This window comes from Durio zibethinus, chromosome 13 (genome assembly GCF_047325235.1).
Source record: "Durio zibethinus cultivar Kanyao isolate XHJ-2024 chromosome 13, ASM4732523v1, whole genome shotgun sequence".
Lineage (NCBI taxonomy): Eukaryota > Viridiplantae > Streptophyta > Magnoliopsida > Malvales > Malvaceae > Durio > Durio zibethinus.
The window spans coordinates 1,153,053-1,177,878 of record NC_143174.1 but is presented as its reverse complement, the minus strand read 5'-3'; the positions used below and the strand labels follow the sequence as shown (position 1 = coordinate 1,177,878).

The following is a 24,826-nucleotide window of genomic DNA, read 5'->3' as shown; positions in this document are numbered from 1 at the left end:
CAATCGCACCTAGATAAAAAAGATTAGTGACGACTCCTTAAGTCAATGTCTAGTGATGGATCCCCAGATCTAGACGTTATGACAGCTTGGCGACTCCATTGGAGACTCCGAGAGTCAGGTCAGTAAATAATTTGTGTTATCCAAAAGCCTAACAAAATTGAATCTTTTTGTATATATGTGTTATTATTCATTCATGTTTATTTACCTTGTTAATTATGTCATTCATATGCATGTGCATAACATGAGCTCTACATCCGAGCTCCGTCCCTCTAGGAAGGAGTAAAGTACCTATTGCTTTCGTGATGTCTAATACCTCCGTAGTGGCTAACGAAATACTCCCACTCAAATTGAATCTTTTTCGCTTGTAGCCTGTAATGGGTGAGGATTAGGGTGCCTTACTAGTCTGTGATAGATAAGGATGTAAGGAGCAATTTGAGAACCTTTAGACTTTGACCTTAAAACCGCATATAGTGAACCTTAAGTGTGTCTAACCTATAGATAGAGTCATCACTCTTCCCTTTTAGAATTGACCAAAAGCATTGGATTCATTCCTTTTACTCTGTATGATGTTTAAATTTACTTAGTTATTTATTTATTCTTTTTTTGGGTATACTAACCTTTTTCTTATTCTTTTGCATTGGTTCATACGCATATCATAAAGTTGCATAAAGAACATTTGCTTGAAAAATGATCTTCAACAAAATTTTTCATGGACTCCACTGAACGACTAGTTTGTTCTTCATCCGTATTAGCACCTTGTGGGACACCCAACGAAGTAAGGGCCCAGTCAGAAAAGATTCAACTGAAGATGAGAGATTGCTTGCCAATCGGGTATGATTCTACTCTATCTCAAAAAATATCTATCCTCTTCAAACAGAACAATCTAAAAGATTTGGTTGATAGTTGGAAGAAGATGAGTCTGTTAAGACAAGAGCAGTTTTATCAGAGACACAGGCATATAGCATACTTTCTAGCAGTAGTTATTGATGATCAACTAATCAGAGCTGCAGCATAATTCTGGGATCCTGCATACAAGTGTTTCATCTTTAATGAAATTGATATGACTCTCACCACCGAAGAATATTCGATCTTGTTGGGTTTGCACCTCAAGGCTCCTGACAAGATATATGTCAAAAAATATAAGTCAGAATTTTGTAAAGGTCTGGTTCAACTTAGAAGGATAGACAAAGAAATTGTAGATTCTCATACAAAGAAGAAACAAGAACAGGTTTGCCTACCTTAGAAGTTCTTTCATAAGTTTCTGATGTAACATGCCAATGAAAAATGGGGGTTAGATATATTTGCCTTAACTGTATACAGACTGGTGATCTTTCCAAAGGTTTTGAGATATATTGAGATAGCGGTGGTTGACTTCTTCGAAAGTGTGATCAATGGCTGTAATCTTTCAATGGTAATATTAGTAGAGACTATCAGATCTTTGAGTTATTATCTTCGGAATGGAAGGCGCTTCATAAGTTGCATACAATTATTGTACTTATGGATGAAAAGCCATTTTAAACAGGAAAATGGTGCTTTCTCAAAGTTTTATATCCGTAATCGAACTCTGATTAAAGAATTCTATGAAAGTGGGTGGTCAAAACGAAAGTCTAAATAAGAATGGATAACTTTTCTACAAAAGTTGAAAAGTGCCAAAGTGAGATGGTTGGCCCCATGGATGAATCATGAGTCTATGTTGTACCAATGTAAGGATAGTACAGTGGTCTCACTTCTGGGTTTATGAGAAGAGATAAATTATGCACCACTCATAGTGATAAGGCAATTTAGGGGAAAACAGTTCATTCCTATGACTTATGGGCTTCATCAGTTAGATTTCTCTTACAGTGAGCCAAAAGTATTTCAGAGGATGAATGAGATGATTAAAGCATGGAAAAATTCTCGAAGAGTGAGTCCTAGACCGTTCACTGATAAAGTCACCTTAGGGTACTTGGTTTGAAGAATAAAAAGAAGACAAGAAATGGTATTCACTTATGAAATCTCTCAACCACCAACAGAAGAAAAACTTGAAGAGATACCATCAGAATTAGAGCTTGCAACAAAAGAATTTGAGTCTGAAAAGGGTAAGTTAAAGCAAGAAATCCAGAAGCTTCAAGAAAAAAAAGCCTATTGGAAAGATAAAGCCGAAAGTCATAAAGTTAAAGTTCACAAGATTGCTAGAGAACATGATACAGCTATTGAAGATCTAGTAAAGCTACACCAAGAGCATAAAAGATTATGTGTGAGAGAAAGGACCAAAGAGATAACCATTATTGAGCTGACTGAGAAAAATACAAGATTAAAGTAAGAGTATGCTGAATTGAAAGAAGAAAGCACCGAAGTACAGCAGAGAATAACATGCTAAACAGTTACTTGAGCAGGTTAAGGAAAAAGTTGAATGAACAAGGAGACCACATTGCTGCATTGGTTAGAGAGTATAGAGAATTATCATACCAAGTCTGGTGTAGTAAAAAAGAGAACTTAGAAAGACATAAATACATTGAGCACCTAATGACCCAAATCTATAAAGGGGTATGCAAGACAAGAGAGATGGTAGAAAAGACAGAGGCATTGAGACAAATGGTGACCCCCAGTAGGAGAACATGGACAATGTCTGTTGAATTTCATCGAAGTTACCAAGGCCCAATATGAACAGATCAAACAATTTTATAGCTATAATTCTAGGATGATAAACTCAATGTAGATAAAAAAATTTTTTGAAATAAATGAAATCTTTTAGTTGAATACCGTTTTTAAGGTAAATGTTCTTTGTATACATGCATTTTTCATTCATTGCATTCTCATTCATTACACTTAACAAAGTAATTATGTAATAGTCATGCAAATTTACTAATTCTAAGATATGGTACTCAAGGTTCAAGGATAGCTCCATCTAACGAGAACCCTGTCCATCGATACAACATAAAATCCAAAGCAAGGCAAATGGAGCAAAAAAATTCTCACAGATTTGAAAAGATAGAAAAAGCACAGGAGAAGATTGAAAGTGAGTTGAACAAGATTCTAGATGCTCTTAATAACCTGAATAAAAGAAAGAGAGTTAAAGAAAATGTAAGCCCACAAGTTCCCCCGTTGTAAGAAGTGGTTGACCCTTTATATCCTCCAAGTTTTGGCCCACCTCAAGCCCAGTCTGCTCAAGATGTTCCACTGCAACACTTCACATATCCAACATATCATGAAATATCATCAGCTTCCAACCCAGGGCATTATAATAGCTATGTAAATCATGTCTTTACTAAAAAAATAGTAGAATCAATTCCTGATCTAGATGATTTAAAAAAAAAGAAGAAAAAAAAGATAAGAGTGAAAACTCAGAAAAGCTCCAAAATTAGTATGCTAGAGCAAAGGCTACGGGCTGTGAAAGGATTTGATTTTTATGGGTCAGTTGATGCTGCTGGGCTCTGCCTAGTCCCTGATGTGATCATTTTTCATAAGTTTAAAGTACCAAAATTTGAAAAATATGATGGTACAAAGTGCCATAGAGCTAACATCATCATGTATTACCGAAAGATGGTAACTCATGCTCATGATGAAAAACTATTAATGCATGTATTTCAAGATAACCTTACTGGCTCTACGACCAAATGGTATGTTCAGCTGCACAGAACCCGTATTCACTCTTGGAGTGATATGACACATGACTTCATCAGTCAATATCGACATATTATTGATTTGGCCCCTGATCGTTTATCTTTACAGAATTTGAAAAAAAAGGCAAACGAGTCTTTTAAAGAGTATGCCTAAAGGTGGAGGGATATTGCTTCTCAAGTACAACCTCTTCTGACTGAAAAAGAGATTACAATATTGTTTGTTAGCACTTTAAAACCTTTCTATTATGAAAAGATGATAGGAAATGCAACGAAAAACTTTACTGATATGGTAATTTCGACAGAAATTATTGAGAGTGCCATCAATAGTGGCAAACTAAAAGAAAATGAAGCATCTAGTAAGAGAGTCTCGAAGAAAAAAGAAACTGAAGCTTAGGCTGTGAACTTTCATAGACAGTAATTTGGAAGCTATCAATCTTACTCACCACCAGAATATCTGTCATATTACGCTACTATAAATAACATTTTCTCTCACCCATACCAACCATTTGTACAATCATCATACCTCTAAACATATCAAACCCCTCATAGGCCTCAAAATATCATGTACAGTCCTAACAATCAGCCTACCCCAAGACCCTAAAATTACCCAACTAACCCTATTGGTGGTTCGCAGGAGCAACGAACTACCCATGAGAAATCTATGTTTGACCCAATTCCAATGACTTATATAGAATTATATAAGGAGTTTTACAACAGTCATTTGATTGCTCATAGTAAATTAAAACCCCCACCTTAAGTGGTACGATCTCACAGCCTATTGTGACTACCATTATGGGATCGCTGGTCACTCTACCAAAAATTACACCACTCTGAAACATAAAGTGCAACATTTGATTAAAGATAGAATGATCTATTTTGATACAGAAGGAATGACTACACCGAATATTAGTGGTAATCCCTTACCAAATCATAATGTGAATGCTATAAGTGAAGAACATAAGCGTCATGTGAAGAAAAAAGTGACAGATATTAAGACACCTCTTAGCCAATTGTTCGATATTTTACGGAGAGCTGATATGATACAACTAGTAAGTTCACTTAGCTATCATGGAGCATATATAGCTAGTACTAGTTTTAGGTATCATAATGGGGCAATAGGTCATTCTATTGAAACCTATGAGCAGTTTCACCAAGAGGTGCAAAAACTCTTGGATTCATATCAGATGGAGGTCTATGAAGAAAGAAAAGACTTAAAGAATATTGAGGTGTCCATGACTGATAGGCTTGTAAAGCTGTTTCCAAAACCAGTGACAATTCAATATGGGAACAAACTGAAGTCGATCATAAACAAATTCATCCCTAGGCCAGTAACTTTTAAAGTTTCGACTTCTTTCTTGTACAAGGATGATAAAATTGTACCCTGAAGATATAGCTGTAACACTGTAGTTTTGGGGTAAGAAGAAGATATCTCCAAAGCTAATGCTTTCAATATAACTGATGTAGGAGGCATTACCCGAAGTGAAAGGTGCTACACTCTAGAAATGTTAGAGAAGGCTAGAAGAGAAAAGCTTAAAAAAGGAGAAAGATGAAATAATCTTGAAGTAAAACTTAAAAAATATCATCTGAAGCCAGTATCAGAAAGAGAGGTTTGTGAATTCCTGAAGCTGGTAAAACATAGTGAGTATTCAGTTGTGGAATAGTTGAATAAAATGTCAGCTCGAATCCTATTATTATCACTGCTATTAAACTCAGAGCCACATCGAAATACCCTGCTGAAAGTGTTGAATCAGGCATACGTGGCACATAATGTATCTGTTGAATATGTGAACTACCTGGTTAGAAATCTAGTCATGCCAAATTATATTTCATTCAGCAATGATGAGATTCTCTTGGAGAGAAAAGAAAATACCAATGCTCTGCATATCATAGTCAAGTGCAAGAGCCATATCATAACCAAGATCCTTATCGATAATAGCTCTGCTATCAATGTCATACCTATGTCAACTTTGGTAAGGTTACCCATTGATTACTCTCATATAAAAGATAGTCAGATGATTGTGAGAGCCTTTGATGAGACCAGAAGAGAAGTTCTGAGGGATATCGATATGCCTTTACAAATTGGGCCATGCACTTTCAATGTAAAGTTTCAAGTGATGGATATCTCTCCATCTTACAGCTATATATTAGAAAGGCCATGGATTCATACGGTAGGAGTTGTGCCCTCTACTTTACACCAGAAGATCAAGTTTAATGTAGAAGGTCAACTAGTAGTGGTAGTTGAGGAGAAAGATATGCTAGTGACCCAACCATTGAACACTTTATATGTAGAAGCTACCGAAGAAGCATTGGAATGCTCCTATAGATGTTTTGAATTGGTTAATTTTGTAGGTGAAGAATTTTAAAATCAACTTTTTTCAAAGATAGTGATGAGCCAAGTCATCAACAAGGGTTGGTATCCAGGATTAGGGCTAGGTAAAAACTTACAGGGAATAAAGGAACCTCCGATAGTATTAGACAATAAGGACATGGTAGGTCTAGGCTATGAGATGGTAGAATAGGAGGTCAAAAGAAGGCCATCAGGAAAGACAGCAAGGCTGATGGTTATCCCACACTTGTATGAGACTTTCAGACCTGGAGGATTCATGTACTCAGATACGAGAAAAAGTATGAAAAACATTTTTGCCCAGCTAACCATTAATGCTGTTAAAGATGAAGTGGGGCTTAATCAAGAGGAGTGGATTCACCTTTGTCCACTAGATTATAAGCTGAATAATTGGAGTGCCATCAAGATGCCTGTGACTTTTGAGACTAATACAATGTAATTGTAACATCCCAATAGCTATTGCCCAAGACATTGGTGTGATCTTTCTTGTTTGGGTCGTTTGTCTTTTATATTTTTAATAAAAAATAAAAAAAAAAGTATTTTCATTCATTTCTTCTTGTGTCTTCATTATTTCTATCTTTTCAAGCACATCTTGCCAACATATCCCATTTCATTCAATTTCAGGTCTGTAAATGAACATAAAGATAATCATGATAACAATCAAGAAGTTAGCTTTGAGAATTTAATTAACACTAATGAACTTAACAATGAAGAGAATTCTGAAGAATATGTTATACCTTCAGACCTAATGAGATTGATTGAACAAAAAAATAAGCCAATTGAGCCTCATAAAGAGATAGTTGACTTAGTGAATTTGAGAGATGAAGAGAATAAGAAAGAGGTCAGAATGGGCACTTCACTTTCATCAGGAGATAAACAACGATTGGCAGACCTACTTCAAGAATTTATAGATGTATTTGCCTGATCTTATCAGGATATGCTAGGGCTAAGTACAGAGATAATAGAGCACAGATTGCCCCTAAAGCCAGAATGTAAGCCAGTTCAACAGAAACTGAGACGGATGAAGCCCGAAATGCTACTAAAGATTAAAGAAGAGGTAAAGAAACAATTTGATGCAGGTTTTCTACAAGTGGCTAAGTATCCATAGTGGGTAGCCAATATAGTCTCAGTTCTTAAGAAAGATGGAAAGGTACGAATATGTGTAGACTATTGGGACTTGAATAAGGCTAGCCCAAAGGATAACTTTCCTTTGCCTCATATCGACACACTGGTAAATAATACAGCTAAGCATTCAATTTTTTTCTTTATAGATGGTTTTACAGGGTATAATCAGATAAAAATGATTACAGATGATATGAAAAAGACTACTTTTATGATCATATATAAAATTTTTTACTACAAAGTCATATCTTTTGGGTTAAAAAATACTGGGATAACATATCAAAGGGCCATGATAACACTCTTTCATGACATGATGCACAAAGAAATCGAGGTGTATGTAGACGATATGATTGTAAAGTCTTGTGAGGATGAAGATCATGTCACCAGCCTCAGAAAGTTATTTGAGAGGTTGAAAAAATTCTAGCTCAAATTAAACCCAGCCAAGTGCACCTTTGAGGTAAAGTTAGAGAAGTTACTAGGTTTTATGATCAGTGAAAAAAGAATTGAAGTCGATCTAGATAAGATACGGGTCATTCAAAATTTGTCACCTCCTAGCACACCAAAGGAAGTTCAAAGTTTTTTGGGGAGATTGAACTATATTTCTCGATTTATCTCTCAACTTACTTACAAATGTGATCCCATATTTAAGCTTCTTCGTAAGAATAATCCTGAAAAATAGAATGAGGAATGTCAAGAGGTGTTTGATAAAATTAAGCAATACTTGTCAAACCCTCCAGTGTTGGTGCCACCTGTTCCAAGAAAACCTTTAATTCTATACTTAACAGTATGCGAAAATTCAATGGGATGTATGTTAGGGCAACAAGATGAGTCTAGCTGAAAAGAGATAGCTATTTACTATCTGAGTAAGAAGTTCACAGAGTACGAATCTAAGTATTCTCCATTGGAAAAAAATATGCTGTGCATTAGTGTGAACTGCCAAAAGACTCAGATAGTATATGCTCTATCTACCACATGGCTCATAGCAAAACTGGATCTAATTAAATATATCTTCGAAAAACCTTCTTTGTTCGAAAGAATTACTAGATGGCAAGTAATGCTTTTGGAGTATGATATTATATATGTGAGCCAAAAAGTAATAAAAAAGAGCACTATAACAGAGTTTCTTGCAGATCGTGCTACTGAAGAGTATAAGCCAATAAAATTAGAATTCTGTGATGAAGACTTAATGACTATATTTCAACTAGAGAAAAGAGAACATGAAGAAAAATATTAGAGAATGTATTTTGATGGAGCTACCAATGCTTTGGGGCATGAAATTGGGGTAATTTTGATCTCTCCAGAAAAATAATATTGTCTTGTAATAGCAAGGTTAAATTTCAATTGCACAAATAACATCGTTGAATATGAGTCATGTGTCATGGGCTTACAAGCTGCTATAGATAGAAGAGTGAAAGCACTGAAAGTGTTTGGAGACTTAGCTCTAGTTATATATCAGTTGAAAGAAGAATGGGAGATGAGAGATTCAAAACTCGTTTCATATCATAAGTATACTCTAGAGTTGATGAAATAATTTAAAGATATCTAGTTTGACCACTTACCTCGAAAAAAGAATTTGATTGCTGATGCATTGGCTACTCTGACTGTAATGATTCGAATTAATGATAATACCAACATTCAATCCATCAAGTTAGATGTTAAGGATATACCAGCTTATTGCTCTAATGTAGAGGAAGAAGAAGATGGAAAGCCCTGGTATTATGATATCTTATAGTATACTAAGGATCAATAGTACCCAGTTCAAGCAACAAAAAATGATAAAAAGGTCATCCGAAGATTAGCTATAAGTTTTTTCCTAGATGGAGATATTCTGTACAAAAAAGTTGGGATTAGATGTTATTGAGGTACGTAAGTAAGAATGAAATGAAAAAAATTATTGAAGAGGTGCATAATGAAATATGTGGGGCACATACCAGTGGACATATGATGATGAGACAGATCATGAGAGTAAGATATTACTGATTAACGATGGAGAATGATTGCATTGACTATGCTCGTAAATACCATAAATGCTAGATATATGCTGATAAGATCCATGCTCCGTCATCTGCTTTGCATGTTATGGTACCACCATGGCCATTCTCAATGTGAGGCATGGATGTCATTGGTCCAATCACCCCAAAGACTTTTAACGGGCACAGATTCATTTTTGTGATGATAGATTACTTCACAAAATGGGTAAAGACAGCATCATATGCAAGTGTAACACGCTTTGTAGTTCGTAAGTTCATAAAAAGAGAGATCATCTATAGATATAAACTTTCAGAAAGAATTATTTCAGACAATACCAAGAATCTGAATAGTAAAATGATGTAAGAAATATGTGCCTAATACAATATCAAGCATCATAACTCAGTACCATACTGTCCAAAAATGAATGAGACAATTGAGGCAGCTAATAAGAATATAAAAAAGATTCTGAAAAAGATGACTGAGACTTATAAATATTGGCACGAGAACTTATCATTTGTATTACATGCATATCGAACGTCAGTTCATACCTCTACTGGGGTAACTCTATTTTTTTTTGTTTATAAGATGGAAGCTGTACTACTAATAGAAGTAGAGATCCCCTCCTTGAGGGTTTTAAAAGAAGTTAAATTGGAAAAAGCTGAATGGATTCGAGAACACTATGAGCAGTTAAATTTCATAAAAGAAAAGAGATTGACTGTACTGTGTCATGGTCAGCTATATCAAAAAAGAATGATGATGGCTCATGATAAGAAGATTCGACCTCGTTGCTTTAGAAAAGGAGAGTTGGTCTTGAAAAGAATTCTCTCAATCCAACATGATAGTAAAAAAAAATAGACTTCAAATTGAGAAGGATCGTATGTGGTGAGACGGGCTTTTTCAAGTGGAGCACTGATACTGATCGAGATGGATGAAAATGATTTACCCCATCCTATAAATTCTGATACTGTAGAGAAATACTATGCTTGAAAAAAAATAAAAAAATAAAAAAATGAAAAAAAAATGAATGAAAAAGGAGGACTCAAGGCAAAAATCTTATAAAGACGGTTTGATTTATAAGGGATTTGTCTAAATTGAAAACTTGAAAAGGCAGCTTAGATAAGGAGAATATGGCATTGAATTTGAAAGTTCATTGGCATGAAGACTAGCAAATTCGGAGGAGCTCCAAGTTGTTAAATACATCAGAGGGTTGGATTTTCAAAAAAACCTTGAGATATGTTATCATGATCATCCGATTATTTATTTTTGGGCTGTGTCTCCACACTTATCCTTGTAATTCTTTCTTGGCCAAAGTTTGCGAACATTTTGCTAATAAAAGACATTTTATTTCACTTTTTATGTCTTTTTTCTGGTGACTGTTTCTCAACCATTCATATTCTTTTCGTCTTAATACCCTACAATGAAAGAAATGTGCAAATGTATTCTTACTTTTTAAGTTTGAAATAATGATTGATGAATGAATAACAGCATGAAAGATTTTTAAATTACATTGAATAAGTCAAAAGTGATAAAGGCAGAATAGAGATGTTCAGTTCTTGATGAGGACATTGAATTTGGAAAGAGATTTCTTACAGGAAGAATACGAGTGAAAGATTTAGAGCTACACTGGTTCGATCTCAAAAGAACAGTGTAATCTGATTTTTTAATAATCAAAAGATTTGATGCCCAGGAAAAGAGCTTGAAAAACTTGAGTACCATACATTGAATAGGAATTAATTGGCCAAAATATGCATAGCATGCATTGAAATTCATATGCATTGCATAACATATACTACTTTCAAGAAGGTATACTACATAAATTCAAGAAACAGGGGTATTTCAAAATCCCACATAGAGGAGATAGATGTGAAGACATTTTCAAAATTGAAAAAAAAAAAGCTTGTCAGGTAAGTTCCTAATCCTTGAAATAGGATGTCTCTTAGTATCGGGGTTGATTTATAAGGCCTTTGAGCATAATCTCCTGAAATTCCTTCAAACACAATTTTTAACTCTTTTGGACATGATTGTCAAGGAGCAATTTACTTTTCAAAAGTCATGGTGCCTCTGTTTAGAGGAGCAATTTACTTTTCAAAAGTCGTGGTGCCTCTGTTTAGAGAAGCAATTTACTTTTCAAAGTCATAGTGCCTCTGTTTAGAGGAGCCATTTATTTTTTTCAAAGTCGTTGAGCCTCTGCTTAGAGGAGTTTTGATAAACCTTAAAAAAAAAAAGTCTAGTTGAGACTTGATTGGGTGTCTACATCTTTGCGCAATTTCTGTTTCATAAAAAATGTGTAAAGAGGGGCAGCTGTAGACACCCAATTTGGTCCAGGCCCAGATCAATTGGGCCTGGTCCAAATAGGTAAGTCTATTTTCTTTTTTTTTTGTATTTTACATTTTTATTTTATTTTTATTTTATTATTATTATTGTTTTTTTATTTTTTTTCTTTTATTTTTATCTTATGTATTTATTAATATATATATCTCTTTATTATTTTTTTTGTTAATATTTATATGTATATTTATCAGATTATATGTTATAATTTATCTGTTATTTAATTTTAATTTATTTGTTAATTTTTTTATTTATCTGATTTATTTTCATTAATATTTTTATTTGATTTTTTTTATTTTTTTGATTTATTCGACTGAAGATTGGATTGAGATTCAATCAGAAGAGTCCATGTTGGATTCAATGATTGAATCTCGATCCAAAGAGGAGTTGGGATTGATCAAAAACTCTTCTGATCAATCCCTATAAAAAAAACCTTCAGAATCAAAGGAAACACACAGAAAAACAGAAGGAAAAGAGTACTGGTTGAGAGAAAATGGCAGACAGAAGAGATTCAAAAGTTGGAAAAGGGTTTAGAGGCGTTAGAATAGCTTTATGAATCGTTGAAAAATTTATTAAGATTTTTTTGTGAATTTTTTCTGGAAATTTTTGAAAAATTTTCAGATTTCGGTTGAATTTTTCAGGGAAAGTTGAATTTTTTAGTGATAATTTCGGTCAAGATTGAAGTTTTCGACCAGCTGCCCTATTTTCGGTGAAGATTCCAAGAAATCGACCAACTTTTTGATGAATTTTTGATGAAAAATCTAGATTTCGATGAATTTTTTAGAATCCGGTGAATATTAAACTAGAGTTCTTCAGAAAGTTTAGAGAGAAGGAGGAGAAAAGAAAGGAAGAGAGAGAGGGAGGAGGCTCGATCTGCTGAAAAAATGAAAGAATCATCCTTATATACCCTCTCAAAACGATGCCATTTTTGCGTTAAGTAACCCAGAGGATCCGCGTGTTTTACCGAGACCCGACCCAACCCGAGCGTCAACCCGCTTTCGACCCGCGCGTGTCTTGCTTCTCCGAACCGTTAGTCGAGCCGAGCTGACACCCCTGAGACGCTTCTCCGAGCCATTTTTCTTCCTCAAATCGAGCCGAGCCGAGCCGCTCCAGGTTTTTTTTTTTCGTTTTTTATTATTATTTTTATTTATTTATTTATTATTATTATTATATTAGGGTTGTTAATTTATTTTTTTTATTTTTTTATTGATTTTTATTTTTATTTATTTTATTTATTTCATTTTAAAGAAAAGTTGAAAGTATCAATTTTCCTTAAGAATAAATTTTCAAAAAAAAATTTTTTGAGAAAAAGTTGAAAATATCAATTTTTCTCAAAATTAAATTTTCAAAAAAAATATATTTTTAAGAAAAAATTGAAAGTATTAATTTTCTTTAAGAATAAATTTTCAAAAAAAGTTTTTTTTGAGAAAAAATTGAAAGTATCAATTTTTTTTGAAATTAAAATTTTCAAAAAATATTTTTAGAGTAAAGTTGAAAGTATCAATTTTCCTTAAAGATAAAATTTCAAAACAAAAAGGGTTTTTTTTTTTAGGAAAAGTTGAAAGTATCAATTTTTCTCAAGATTAAAGTTTTCAAAAAAATATTTTGAGGAAAAGTTGAAAGTATCAATTTTTCCTTGTACAAAAGAAATCATTTTTTTCTTTTTTTATTTCTTTTAAATTTTTTTTATGTTAAATAATCCGACGATGGAGCCTCTGCAAGTGAAACAGTAGTTTTGTTACATACTCCTGAGGTGAGGGAATTTTTTTAATTTTCTGCTAAAAGTATTAGAGTCAATTGAGAATAATTTTCAATAATTAATTACTTGGTAAAATTTTAAGGCTCATTGGATAACATAAATTTAAGCTAGTATCAACTTTTGATGGGCGTTATGAGGGTGCTATAACCTTCCTTACACGTAACTGAACTCTCGAACCCTGTTCTGGTTAGTAGAGCTGAACCTATTCTTTTAGGGACCTTGAAAGAACAGATTTTTTAGGTGACCAATCGCATTCAAATAAAAAAGATTGGTGGTGACTTCTTAAGTCAATGTCTAACGATGGATCTCCAGACCTAGACATTATGACAAATACCGGCCCGGTAATAGGATTCGTGGGACAGGTTTCTGAAGATTCGATCGACTGACAGCAAAAGACAGAGTAAAAGAAAATGGTTCATAGAGAAAGACCATATCCGGAGAGAAATTAATTGATCAAGCTATTCGATTCAGGCCCACCAGAACCAGTCCAATTCTGGCCCGTGGAAACCTCTGTCTGCGAAACAAATTCAAGATCGTGTCATTGTCATTTATAACCATTTTCAGAAGATTGTATGTGCCATTGGCTAAGCTTCTTCACCTTATTTTTGTTGGTTTCCTTCCCCAAGACATTTGTACGAAAAATTAGCCTAGACGGTTGCAATCTATTTGAGCCTATGATTTTAATGCAATGTTGGGCAATGGTTTTTCAAATTTTGGTTCACAGTTAACTGATATAATTATTATTGTATGCTTTTATTTTGAATGTTGCTTGCTTGCTTCTTATAAAGAAACTAAATTATAAATCGGCTGAGTTATATCTTTTGTCCCGAAAGTGGAAATATTCCATTAATTGTTATGCATGCTTTTGTTATTATTGTGTTGGAGAAAATATTTCATTAAATAATGTGCATGTGTTTCACGTAATGGTCACAATCAGAAATAATTTACATTGTTTGGTCCCCTAATTTTGGTATAATCAGTCTTTTTTTTTTTTTTTTTTGAGAAAGGAGAGAAGAGGTTTGAGATTGAGAGCTTGACTTGAATTTAAAGTAAAATTTTTGATGCCATATTCGTTGTAAAATTAGTAAAAATGGTAAATTATTTGTTTTCAAATTCAATTATATTTGTTATATAAAGAATGCTGGATTATAAATGTCATTATTTGAATATTATATCTATTGAATGTTATTTTTTAAATTTTATTATATAAACTAATTGAATTAATTTTTAAATTCAAATCCAACGACATTGAAAGCTTATTCGTCAACTATATATATATATATATATATACATATACATATATATATATCTAAGTGTAATGTTTAGATGATTTAGCTTGACGTTCAAATTTCAATTCATTCATATTACTTAAAACTTTAAATGAAATTTTGCTTATAATTAATGAAACATATATAATAAATTAATTAATTTTCAAATACATATTTTTTCTACACAAATGAAACACTTCGCCTAAAAGAAGCATGAAAAAAAAAAAAGACTATATTTGATGCAATGTATAATTTTTCTTTTACATTGTCAATGAACAACTTCTTACCATCTTATCAAAATGATTATTTATTAAAAGTTTAAAACTTCGACTGTGACACATTAACAGTATATAACATAATATACTATTACATTAAATATTAGTAGCTAAAAAAAAAACTCACTACCAATATTGTGAATGATTTTTGAAACTACAATAAAATCAGTGAGTATGTTCAAGAGTTTAAGTCTGTTTGCAAACGTAATTCATTGACTATTGAGTACTATAAATGGCGTACTGTATTTAAAGAATGAAGGGAAAAAAATTTTAAATTTTCTGTATTGGCAGCTCACCAAATGTAGGAGAGGTTTGATGCTTCATGTAAAACTAAATCTTTTTATTATTTTTTTTTCACTATGAATGTTGCATTGACTTGTCTGAAAGATCCAAGACCAATTAAAAAAAAAAGCCGATTTCTATGTGACTAGATGTCTGTCAAGTACTGGTGTTTCGCTTACATATATGCCAGCTTTATGATACACAAAAGACAAGCTGAAAATTTTGAAAAACAGTGTGAAAAACAACACCTTTTTCAAGCCATATTCTAGAATTCTGATCATGATTTGGGTTTGGAAAAGGGACAATACACAGTGCAGATTAATAGGTTAAAAAAGCAATTGAAGTAGTAAGATAAGGAGCAGTAGCATTACTCCCCGGACAAGTTAGAGCCTAAAAGTTACCACACATACATTGCAGAAACCCAAGAAAACAAAACAAACAAAATTACACCCAGATTTCAGAATAAAAAAAAAATGCTAGAACCTAGTTACAGCTTACAACCTAGGCAGCAGACAGAGGGAAACGAGATAAAAGAGAGAGAGTTTTGGGGTTTTTTTGTGGGGTTAAGGGAGGGTTAGGGGTACTTTAGCAGGTGTGGGGTTATTACTGATACAAGCAAGAGGCTTGGAAGAGTTGTTGTTGTTGTTGTTGCACTCTTCCTTGAGATTTGTGGCCGTGACAGGGAAAAGTTCAAGGGTTTTAAGGGGTGCCCTGGTGGAGAAGCATGGTGGTAAACGGGGACCCATATCAACCATCATCAACCAATCACTGCCGTACGTTCTCATCATTGCCTTTTCCATGTCCCCTTTTTCTGGAATGTCAAACTTCCATGCGTAGTTCATCGTTTGTTTTGCTGCAGCATCCTCATGAAATATCCCCACCTGCTACCAAAATAATTACCCAAAAAAATGGTTAGTAGAGGAAAGGCAAAGATATAATAATTAAATGATAAAAGCACACTAAAGATTAAGCAGTGGATGGAGAAGAGGGTCAAGAAACAAAGGATAAGAGTTCATTTTTTTTAATATACGTTTGTTTACTTCGTTTAAAGAAAATGTTTGGATTTTAGTATCATTGAATTAAAAGAACAAAAGAAGCACACGCATGCACAATAGTGTGGATGATATTTGAACTTTTGATCTATTTTTTTTATACATAAAATTAGGTTTCCCGTCTGTCAGAGGAAACCTAATTCTAATTATCTTTTAAATTTTATGTTCTGTCATCAGTTATTATTTTTTTCTTCCTGCATAAAACCGTTACAAAGCTTGTAAGAAAACCCTGCATAAATTTCAGTTCTCATTCTATGTTTGTTTTTTCTTATATATAGAAATAAATAAAATAAATTTGTTATATTATTTTTTTGTATTTGAGGTGTAGAATTTGAATTTTAATTACTGGAATTACGAGTTATATTAATCTTTCGTATAAAATGAAAGGACCGATTGTTATTTTTTACCGTTGTAAGGGAAAAAAAAAAAGAAAACGAAATATGGTAGAATAAATAATATATTATACAGTTGTTTTTTTTTTTTTTTACCTGAGGAACAAGGCTGGCTGAGTTATAGCATGAAAGATGTTGAAAAGAAGGGGGACTAGAAGAATCAAAATAGTGAAGAAAATGGTGGTTAGGATGGTTTTGTTGAAGCTGATGCTGATGATAACGTTGCTGTTGTAGTTGTGGTTGCTTGGTAAGTTTCCTTCTGAGCTTCTGTCTTTCTCTTGCCTTATGGTTTTGAAACCAATAAAAAACATTCTTGCCTTCAATCCTGCCATAGAAAGAGAGGTGAGAAGTGATTCGTTGGATTTGAGAGGCATTTGGGGTTCTAATCCCACTTCTAAACGTCTCTTCTAAAATCATAAGCTGTTCTGGCGTTGGACACCACCTAGAGGAGCCTGCTGGAGACATCAGAAAACAAAACCAACAGCTCTTAATTACTCTCTCAAGTCTTTTTTTTTTTTCGTTTTTGATCAGAACTGAAACTTGGGTATTCGGTTTTGGTGTTTGGGATGAGAAAAAGAGTTTCAAACAACAGGTATAAATAGATGGACGAAGGAAGTGAGAGCTACAATATTATTTGGAAACGCAATGTTAGAGAAGTAAAGAGAGACAAAAAGGATGGAGAGAGAGGGGTTAATAGTGTGGAAAAAGTACAAGAGCATGTTATCATGCTGATGTTTCCCTGAAAGGGTTGGTTTTCAGTATAATGCACAGCTGAGAGAAAGATGGAAACCAAGGTAAAGTGACTGAATGACTGAGGGGAAACTTGAATGATTATGTCAATATCACCTTATTATCATTTACTTTAGCTCAACAGGGGATGAAGTAGGCACACCTAAGCGTTGCAAAAATTTTAATGATTTGGTCGGAGACAACACCAAGTAAATTTAGATACAGAAAAGCAACTGGCTTTTGCATCCATGAGCATTAGCTGCTCAGCCACCATGATTGCACTAGACACCTTTATTCACACCAAGTAGCACTATTTCTCCCATCTTATAAATATTAATGTTATATTTCTACCCTTCTTTTTTTTGGGTAAAAATCTTTACATCCTTTCGTTTTTAAATTATTACTATTGTACCATAGCGTTAATCTCATACACTCGTACGTACAATAAGATCGTAGCATATGTTACACTCAAACGAAGAATAATTAAGTTATATAGAGAAGAAAGTGAGCTTTTTTACAATTGATTTCTGCACATTGCACCTAGCTATAATTGGAAATTTTAAACCTTAATCCTCTTAAATAAAAGATAACTAATTAAATCATATTTGAGTTGTTTGATAGTAGAAACTAGAAGTGTTCATGGGTTGAACTAGGTTGAGCGTAATTAACATCTTCAAATGCTTGTCTAAAGCTTGGTCCGTCCATTAAAACTCATTTCTTCGTTTAACTTAAATTTATTATTAAAATATTAAAAAATTAATATTTTAATATTTTTACATATATTTTTGTTAGTAAAATTAAGTAGAATCTAATTATTTCATAATAAAATATATTCATAAATCAAGTCAAACTCAATTTTGAAAATCCTTATTCAATAAATCGGATTTTAAGGACAAGCCGGCCATGGGCAGGTTTAGTAAAAAATTATCATAAGTGGTAATAATCAAAGTTTAACTAGCTTAATACATGGTTTTTTTTTTTTACAATTCATTAATTTGTTCTTTAACAATGATTGTTTTCTCTTTCTTTTCTTTTTTTTTTTTTATAATATCATATTTTTAAGTCTTATTTAAGTTTAGTTCTCTTCTCAAGTAATTTTAAAGGCGTCGCACTCTTTTATATTAGTTTATACATTCAAAATTTTACTTCAAGAGTGCTTTTCATAAAAATCGAATCATGGTTGACAAGTAAAAGAGCACCTCTCCTAATTACATGTCCATTATTATATACAAAAGGAATAAATTAAAAAATTCGAATTCTATTTTTCTTTGAATTTTTTAATATATATTATATAAAAGGAAAAAAAAAAAAAAACTACTAACTAGCAACTTACACAAGGGAGTTCTGTTTTTGCTTTTTCTAATAATTTTCCACTAATTTTATTATATCTTGATTGCTTAATAAAATCTTGACTTAAAAAAAAAAAAAAAAAAACACTTATGCACGGTTGAATTGAAGTGACAATGAATATATTGTTCACTTTTGTTGACTTTGACTGGTTATGCTCGTACAATTTGTATGGTACCTGAATTAGAGACAGCATAGTTAATACGCATGTGATTTAATTCTTTGTTTTTTCTTATTGCAAAGTGGGGTCAATCCGTACAAAGACATACTTATATATACATATCTTACAAGTGGGGTATCCCTTATTAAAAATGACGTCACCAGAATCTCTGGTATTTATTTCTATGTCTCTTTCGAGCATTAATAATGTATAGTATCGTGGCAGCAGTAATAAGAAAGTCTCACAAAATGAAACACATTCTTTTGGAAAACCCATTTAGTTAAAAGATATTGGAAAGATAGGTATCTGCTGTGTCTTAATCAAGGGCAGCGACAAAAAGAAGAGCCCTCTTGAATTTCCCTCCATACCTCAACAATTCGTCACCATTAGATTCTTTACGAATATAATACACGTGCATTTAGATAAAAATACAAATGATATATTAATATTTATAAATTATTTAAATTTAATTTAAATAAAATTTTAATTAAATTAAATTATTATCGAATCAAATTTAAATTCAAATAATTTGATTTATTGATTGAATCAAATTTAAATATTTTTATACATGATTCGAATAGTTCGTGAGATCAATCAAATTTTTATTTTTTAATATATTTTTATTATTTTAATTAATAAATATCTTAAATTTAAATTTAAATACAAATAATTAAATTTTTATCAAATATAAAAATTAAATTTATTTTTACGTGTCATTCAAGTTTAATTAAGTTTTTGAATAGTTTTATTTTATTTTAAATTGAATTCAAATTTTAAAAATAAAATTCAATCCTTTTTAAGTTAAATTTTAAATTAAAATTTAAACTCAAATTTAATATTATATTAATTTGAATTCGATTCATTACTCGTTTAATGATAGTAGATAGGGTTCTTAGCTTTTAGGACACCGTATCCATGGCCGAAAATGGCCGAATGCCTCTCGTGTTTACAAAGCGAAGACTGTTTGGTTTCATGTGAATGCATGGCTATATTTAAATCGAAAAACCACGAAAGAAAAGACCATTTGACATTCCATAAAAGATCCTGTCTACGTCTTTATTGTGTTTTTTTTACTTGTTATTGCTTTCCATTGCAACCTTGCATTTAGCAGGGCCAGATTCTGGAGAGGACAGCGAGATATTTACTCACACCGTCAAAAACCCGGCCAGGGCAGCCACCAAGCTCTTGTCATTTTATGATTGTGTTTACTGCTCTAACAGTAGGTTTCCATAACTGTTTATCGAATCTTTTTTCATTAGCATTTCAGGTTTTTTAGCACTTTCAAAACTGTTTGATGTTTTAGTAAATTAGATAATATTATTTTATTAATGAAATAATAAAATGATATTATTTTATTAATGAGTATATTTTAAAAAATTTTTATGTAGTTATATTAAGGGTTAATATTTATTTATTAATAATATATAAAATTTATATATTAATAATATATTAAATATAAATTTTATATAATTTATAGTATAAATTTTTAACAAACAGATTAATAAATAAATAAATATATCATTTTATCTTCAATTTATTGATTTAGTGACCAAACAAATCTTAAAAAAAATCAAGACTAGGTTCGACTCCGGTCTCTCTTCTGACTCTTATCAAACAAAAAATATATATTATTTTTTAAATATATATTATTTTATTAATTTTGTTTGGAAAATTAAAAAAAATTTCTGTGATGATAATTTATATATTTATAGCCTGACAATAATAACTTCAACCTCTCTCTCCGTCTCCCCCCCTACCCCGGCTTGATTGGGCCCCTGTCAACCGCATTATGCTGTAAGATTTTTCCAAGCTCATTGGCATAGGTAGGTTCTCGACTCTTCAACAGAAACAGCTCTCTCTCTCTCTCTCTAAATTAGAAACGCAAGCCTTGGACAAACCCATAAATGCATGCAGTCCAAGGCATTGTCTTTTAGCTTTCGCACGGCCTGATCTCTCTCCCAACATTCCTATCAAATCTCTGCCGTTCATTAACTACCCTAAACATCCCCCCTTCTAATGGATTTCCGATGCATGATCAGCATTGCCCTATTTTATCCATATGATTTGTCGATAATCACAGGTCATTACTCAAAACTACTATTACCGCCCTTTTCCTGCTGTAAAAATGTTAATCTCTATGTATGAACAACTGCGACAGCCAAATCCAGCCGGAAAAGACGAAGTGGGTCTCAGGAGTTGAGAAAGCTGGTAAACGAGTAAACTCTCGCGTACTTGATCTAGTTTTTTTGTTTTAATTTAGAAAATGAGGATTCAAATTCAACTTTTTCAGCAAAAAATTACATGTCTTCATTATTGAGAACAAATGCTTGTATTTTGTATTTGATCTTGTCTTAAAGATTAGAACAACTTAAAATTGAGTTTGTAGCATCGAAACATAACTAAGTTATTTCATATAATTATTTTTTAAAAATAATATTTAAATAATTTAAATTTTAAATTTTAACACTTATGATTTTTTTTTATTTTGACACTATTATTAACAGGTAGTTATTAACAATTACTAAAAAAAAAATCAGAAAAAGGCACCAGTTGGCTTTTTATCACTAAAAAACCATTAGAATCAAATAGTATTTGATAATGAAAATAAGAAAACAAATGTAAATGTAAATATGATTGCAATTACTATTATTTATCGAATTCAAATTTAATTTAATTAATTAAAACAATCATGTTTAAAATTTAAATTTCAGTATTTATAATTTTTTGTTTATCTTTTGTAAAAAAATATAATTAATAATTAAAAGTTATAGATTTAACAAATTAAAATATGACATGATGATATCATACAAACATAATACAAAAAAATAATATAAAAATAATATAATTTAAAAATTTAACAAAAATTATATATAAATTTAATAAAACTAAAAATTATATTTTTAATTTTTATTTAAGCACGAATTATAATATATAATTTTGTATAAAATATAACACAAACATTAGAGCGGCAATCCAATGGACAAGCAAAAGCCACAACCCTCCAAAAATTTTAAAAATTTGTAACTAATTCCTTCAAATATTATACCTAATCCCTTTTTTCTTTTGAATTTGTCATTTGATTCTTTTTTTTTTTTTTTTTTTTTTTTCTAGCTTCGCCCATGTTAATAACTACGTACCAAAAGGTGATGGGGTGAGAACTTATACATCAAGAAATCACTATTCACTCCCTGATTATTTGTATATTTGTATAGAATAAAATATTAAAATTTATATATTTATATTATATTTTATATAAAAATTACATTTTATAATTTATATCAATATAAAAATATAACTTTTTTATTTTATTAAATATAATTATAATTTTTATTAAAATTTTAAATTATATTATTTTTATTTTTATATTCGTACTATACTTATATTATATAATATTTTAAATTATCGTATCTAATTCTTTCCGCCATAAATGAAAGGTACATATAGTAAGACAAATACATGAAACAAAGGATTCCACAAAAGCTTGCAACGCCCCACTGTACAATTATAACAAAGGATTCCACGTATCAGTACCATAATAAAACACGAACAGAGAAGTAAATTTTGCCTTAAAAAAAAGGGAGAAACACGACAAGTCTGAGAGGCCCCCCATTAATTTTATTTAATATAATTTTATATGTATGTTGGCAATTTAGATTGCTTTCGTCATGCATGAATACGTGGATATTAATTGGACGCGTCCTTGTGTCACCTGCACTGCACGTTCTCCACTGTGCTTCCTTGTCATGCCTTTTTCCTTTAATAACGTTATACACTTTTCTGCACCATGATCATCAACGCGTCACACTGTAAGGTTGTCGGTCCAACCTTACTTTTTCTCTTTCCTGCTTGCTATTAATATTTGCTGGTTTTGTTTTTAACTTATTTAATTTGAAATCATGTTTGAAAGTTAAGGGGTAATTTGGTAATATTTTCATTTTTTGTTTTTAGTCTTTTTTTAAATTAAAAATAAAAATATGTTTGATAGATTGTTTTAATTTTTTGTTTTAGAAAACTAAAAAAAATTAGAAAATTTTGAAAATAAAAAAATAATGTTTTTAAATTCTTAAAAATATTTTTAAAATTATTATCGCACGGGTATTATTCATCTGCTCGGCTATAATACCATAATAATTTATTTTTTTTGCTTTAGCGAGAATTGAACTTCTTCCTTTTAGAATTTAAAAACTTTATGCATTTATTTTTATATGTTTTTGTTTTCATATTTTTACAATTTCTTACCCAAATATATTTTCAAATTCAATAAATTAAAAATAAAACAAAATAAATATTTCAAAAATATAAAGTATACAATAATACCAAATGACCCCTAAATTTTTATTATAATAATTTTAGAATAAGGGATTATAAAGAGAAGTGGTTGAAGCGAGAATTATGAAAATAATAGGAGTTTAAATCCAAGCTTTGATAATTTTGATGGTTACCTTAAATTTTTTACATTAAAATTGATGTTGTTTATGTATGGGGATTGATGACTCGTGCGGTATTAGTGATGAAAATGCTTTTAAAATAGTAAAAATATCATTTTCTATTTTTAATAAATTTCATAATTTTTCAAAATTTTGTTTCTAATTTTTTGTTTTTAAAACAAAAATAATTTATCAAACACATTTTTATATCTAATTTCAAAAAAACCAAAAATAAAAAAAAATAAAAAATGGTACTAAACAATCCTTAAACTTTATTATTATTTTTAGATGAGTTCTTATATTTTAGCCATTTATGTAGAAGGCCTATTAGTTATATATATAATAAGCTCACGAGTAGGATAGTGACATAAGAATTAAGTCCATGAATACGATCAAAATTTCAATCAAGATGTTAGATATTCCGTCAACATTAATTCAATGTGTACCACATTCAGTAAAAAAAAAACATTGTTTTTGCCAAAATGAAATTAACATGCATTAATTTGAAAATATTTCCAAACTTTTTTCTAGTTTTACCGAAAGCAATGAGGGGCTTCCTACTTTTGCCATGCCATCTGCCATACACTTCCTAAAACATGTAGGGATATCAATTATATTCATATTTAATAGGAAATTTGATTTTTATCTGAATGAATATAAAAATAAATATTATATTATGAGAATAAAAATAAAAATGGATATGATTTTAAAATTTTTATTAAGTACCGAATACTCTACTTATATATTTATATAAATATTTAGTAAATAATGTTTTATTAAATAATATAAATTATTATTTTAAATTAATTAAAATTAATATATCTCTATTTAAAATATATATTAATATATTTATAAAAAAATTACATAAATATGGAAGATTAAAAATAAAAAAAAAAGTTAGAAAATACAATTTGATTTTTACTTTTTTAAAAATTACAAATACAATAATTATTCATACTCATTAAATATTCACAAAAATAAAAAAAATTAAAATAATCATTAAATATAAATACAAAAATAAATATAATATAAAAACTTAAAAATAAAGATAAAGAATACTTTATTGGCCGTATACCTCACGCACTAACGTCTCTAAGAACATGGTTAATCCGGTACAACAAAATTATTGTCTGTATGTCGTTGCATTGAGTCATTTTTCCACAGTAAAAATAATAATAATAACAGCAAAGGCATCAAAACCTAGTTTTGAGCTCTCCAAGGCAGTGAATGCCCCTACGTACGTATAACCATGCAATAACTGTAAACCATCGTCTGGCGCAGCCCTATATTCTGCGACAGCCGAGACGACTAGTTGTCTACTCGCCTTTCCCGGCAGCGGCTGCCTTGCATATTCTGAAAGTTTCATCACCATATTCATCTTCTTGAAGGAGACCACTGCAGCAGCCTTACCAGGATTGTCGAGAGAATCCCTATTTAATTTCAAAACGCCAAGTGTTTTGTGGTTGGTATTCCACATCTTTAATGAACGTTTACCGATTTATGTTTGCAACAGGACAATTTTATTAAATGTTTATATATATATAATTCATAGTTTGATTCAATGACTAAAATTTATTTTTTTTAATTAAAAAATTTTTTATTCAAATTTTATCGATAATTATTTATTAAAATTATTTTAAATATATAATTTATAATTATTTATTTTAAATTATCAAATATAACATAATTTATTTTAATTTAAGAATTGAATAATTTATTTACTTTTAAATATTTTTTTATAAAAAAAATATATTATACATATATACAC

At 30.9% G+C, this 24,826-nt stretch overlaps 1 protein-coding gene across 1 annotated transcript; it reads right to left on the bottom strand.

The window, feature by feature from the left end:
* Window positions 1-15,269: 15,269 nt before the first annotated feature.
* Window positions 15,270-17,218, bottom strand: LOC111304308 (WUSCHEL-related homeobox 3-like). Its single transcript, XM_089742502.1, has 3 exons — window positions 16,501-17,218; window positions 15,536-15,832; window positions 15,270-15,341 (listed from the first exon to the last, which is right to left on the bottom strand). The coding sequence occupies exons 1-3, from the start codon at window positions 16,858-16,860 to the stop codon at window positions 15,270-15,272; spliced, it is 729 nt and encodes a 242-aa protein (XP_089598628.1). The 5' UTR covers window positions 16,861-17,218.
* Window positions 17,219-24,826: the final 7,608 nt, after the last annotated feature.

What these genes read in the sequence shown, in the direction of transcription:
- LOC111304308 (XM_089742502.1), bottom strand. Translation starts at nt 16,860, where the DNA reads ATGTCTCCAGCAGGCTCCTCTAGGTGGTGTCCAACGCCAGAACAGCTT. An exon ending in GCTATAACTCAGCCAGCCTT is followed by an intron (nt 15,833 to 16,500) that starts GTTCCTCAGGTA and finishes TTTTGGTAGCAG; the next exon opens with GTGGGGATATTTCATGAGGA. An exon ending in ATAACCCCACACCTGCTAAA is followed by an intron (nt 15,342 to 15,535) that starts GTACCCCTAACC and finishes GGTAACTTTTAG; the next exon opens with GCTCTAACTTGTCCGGGGAG.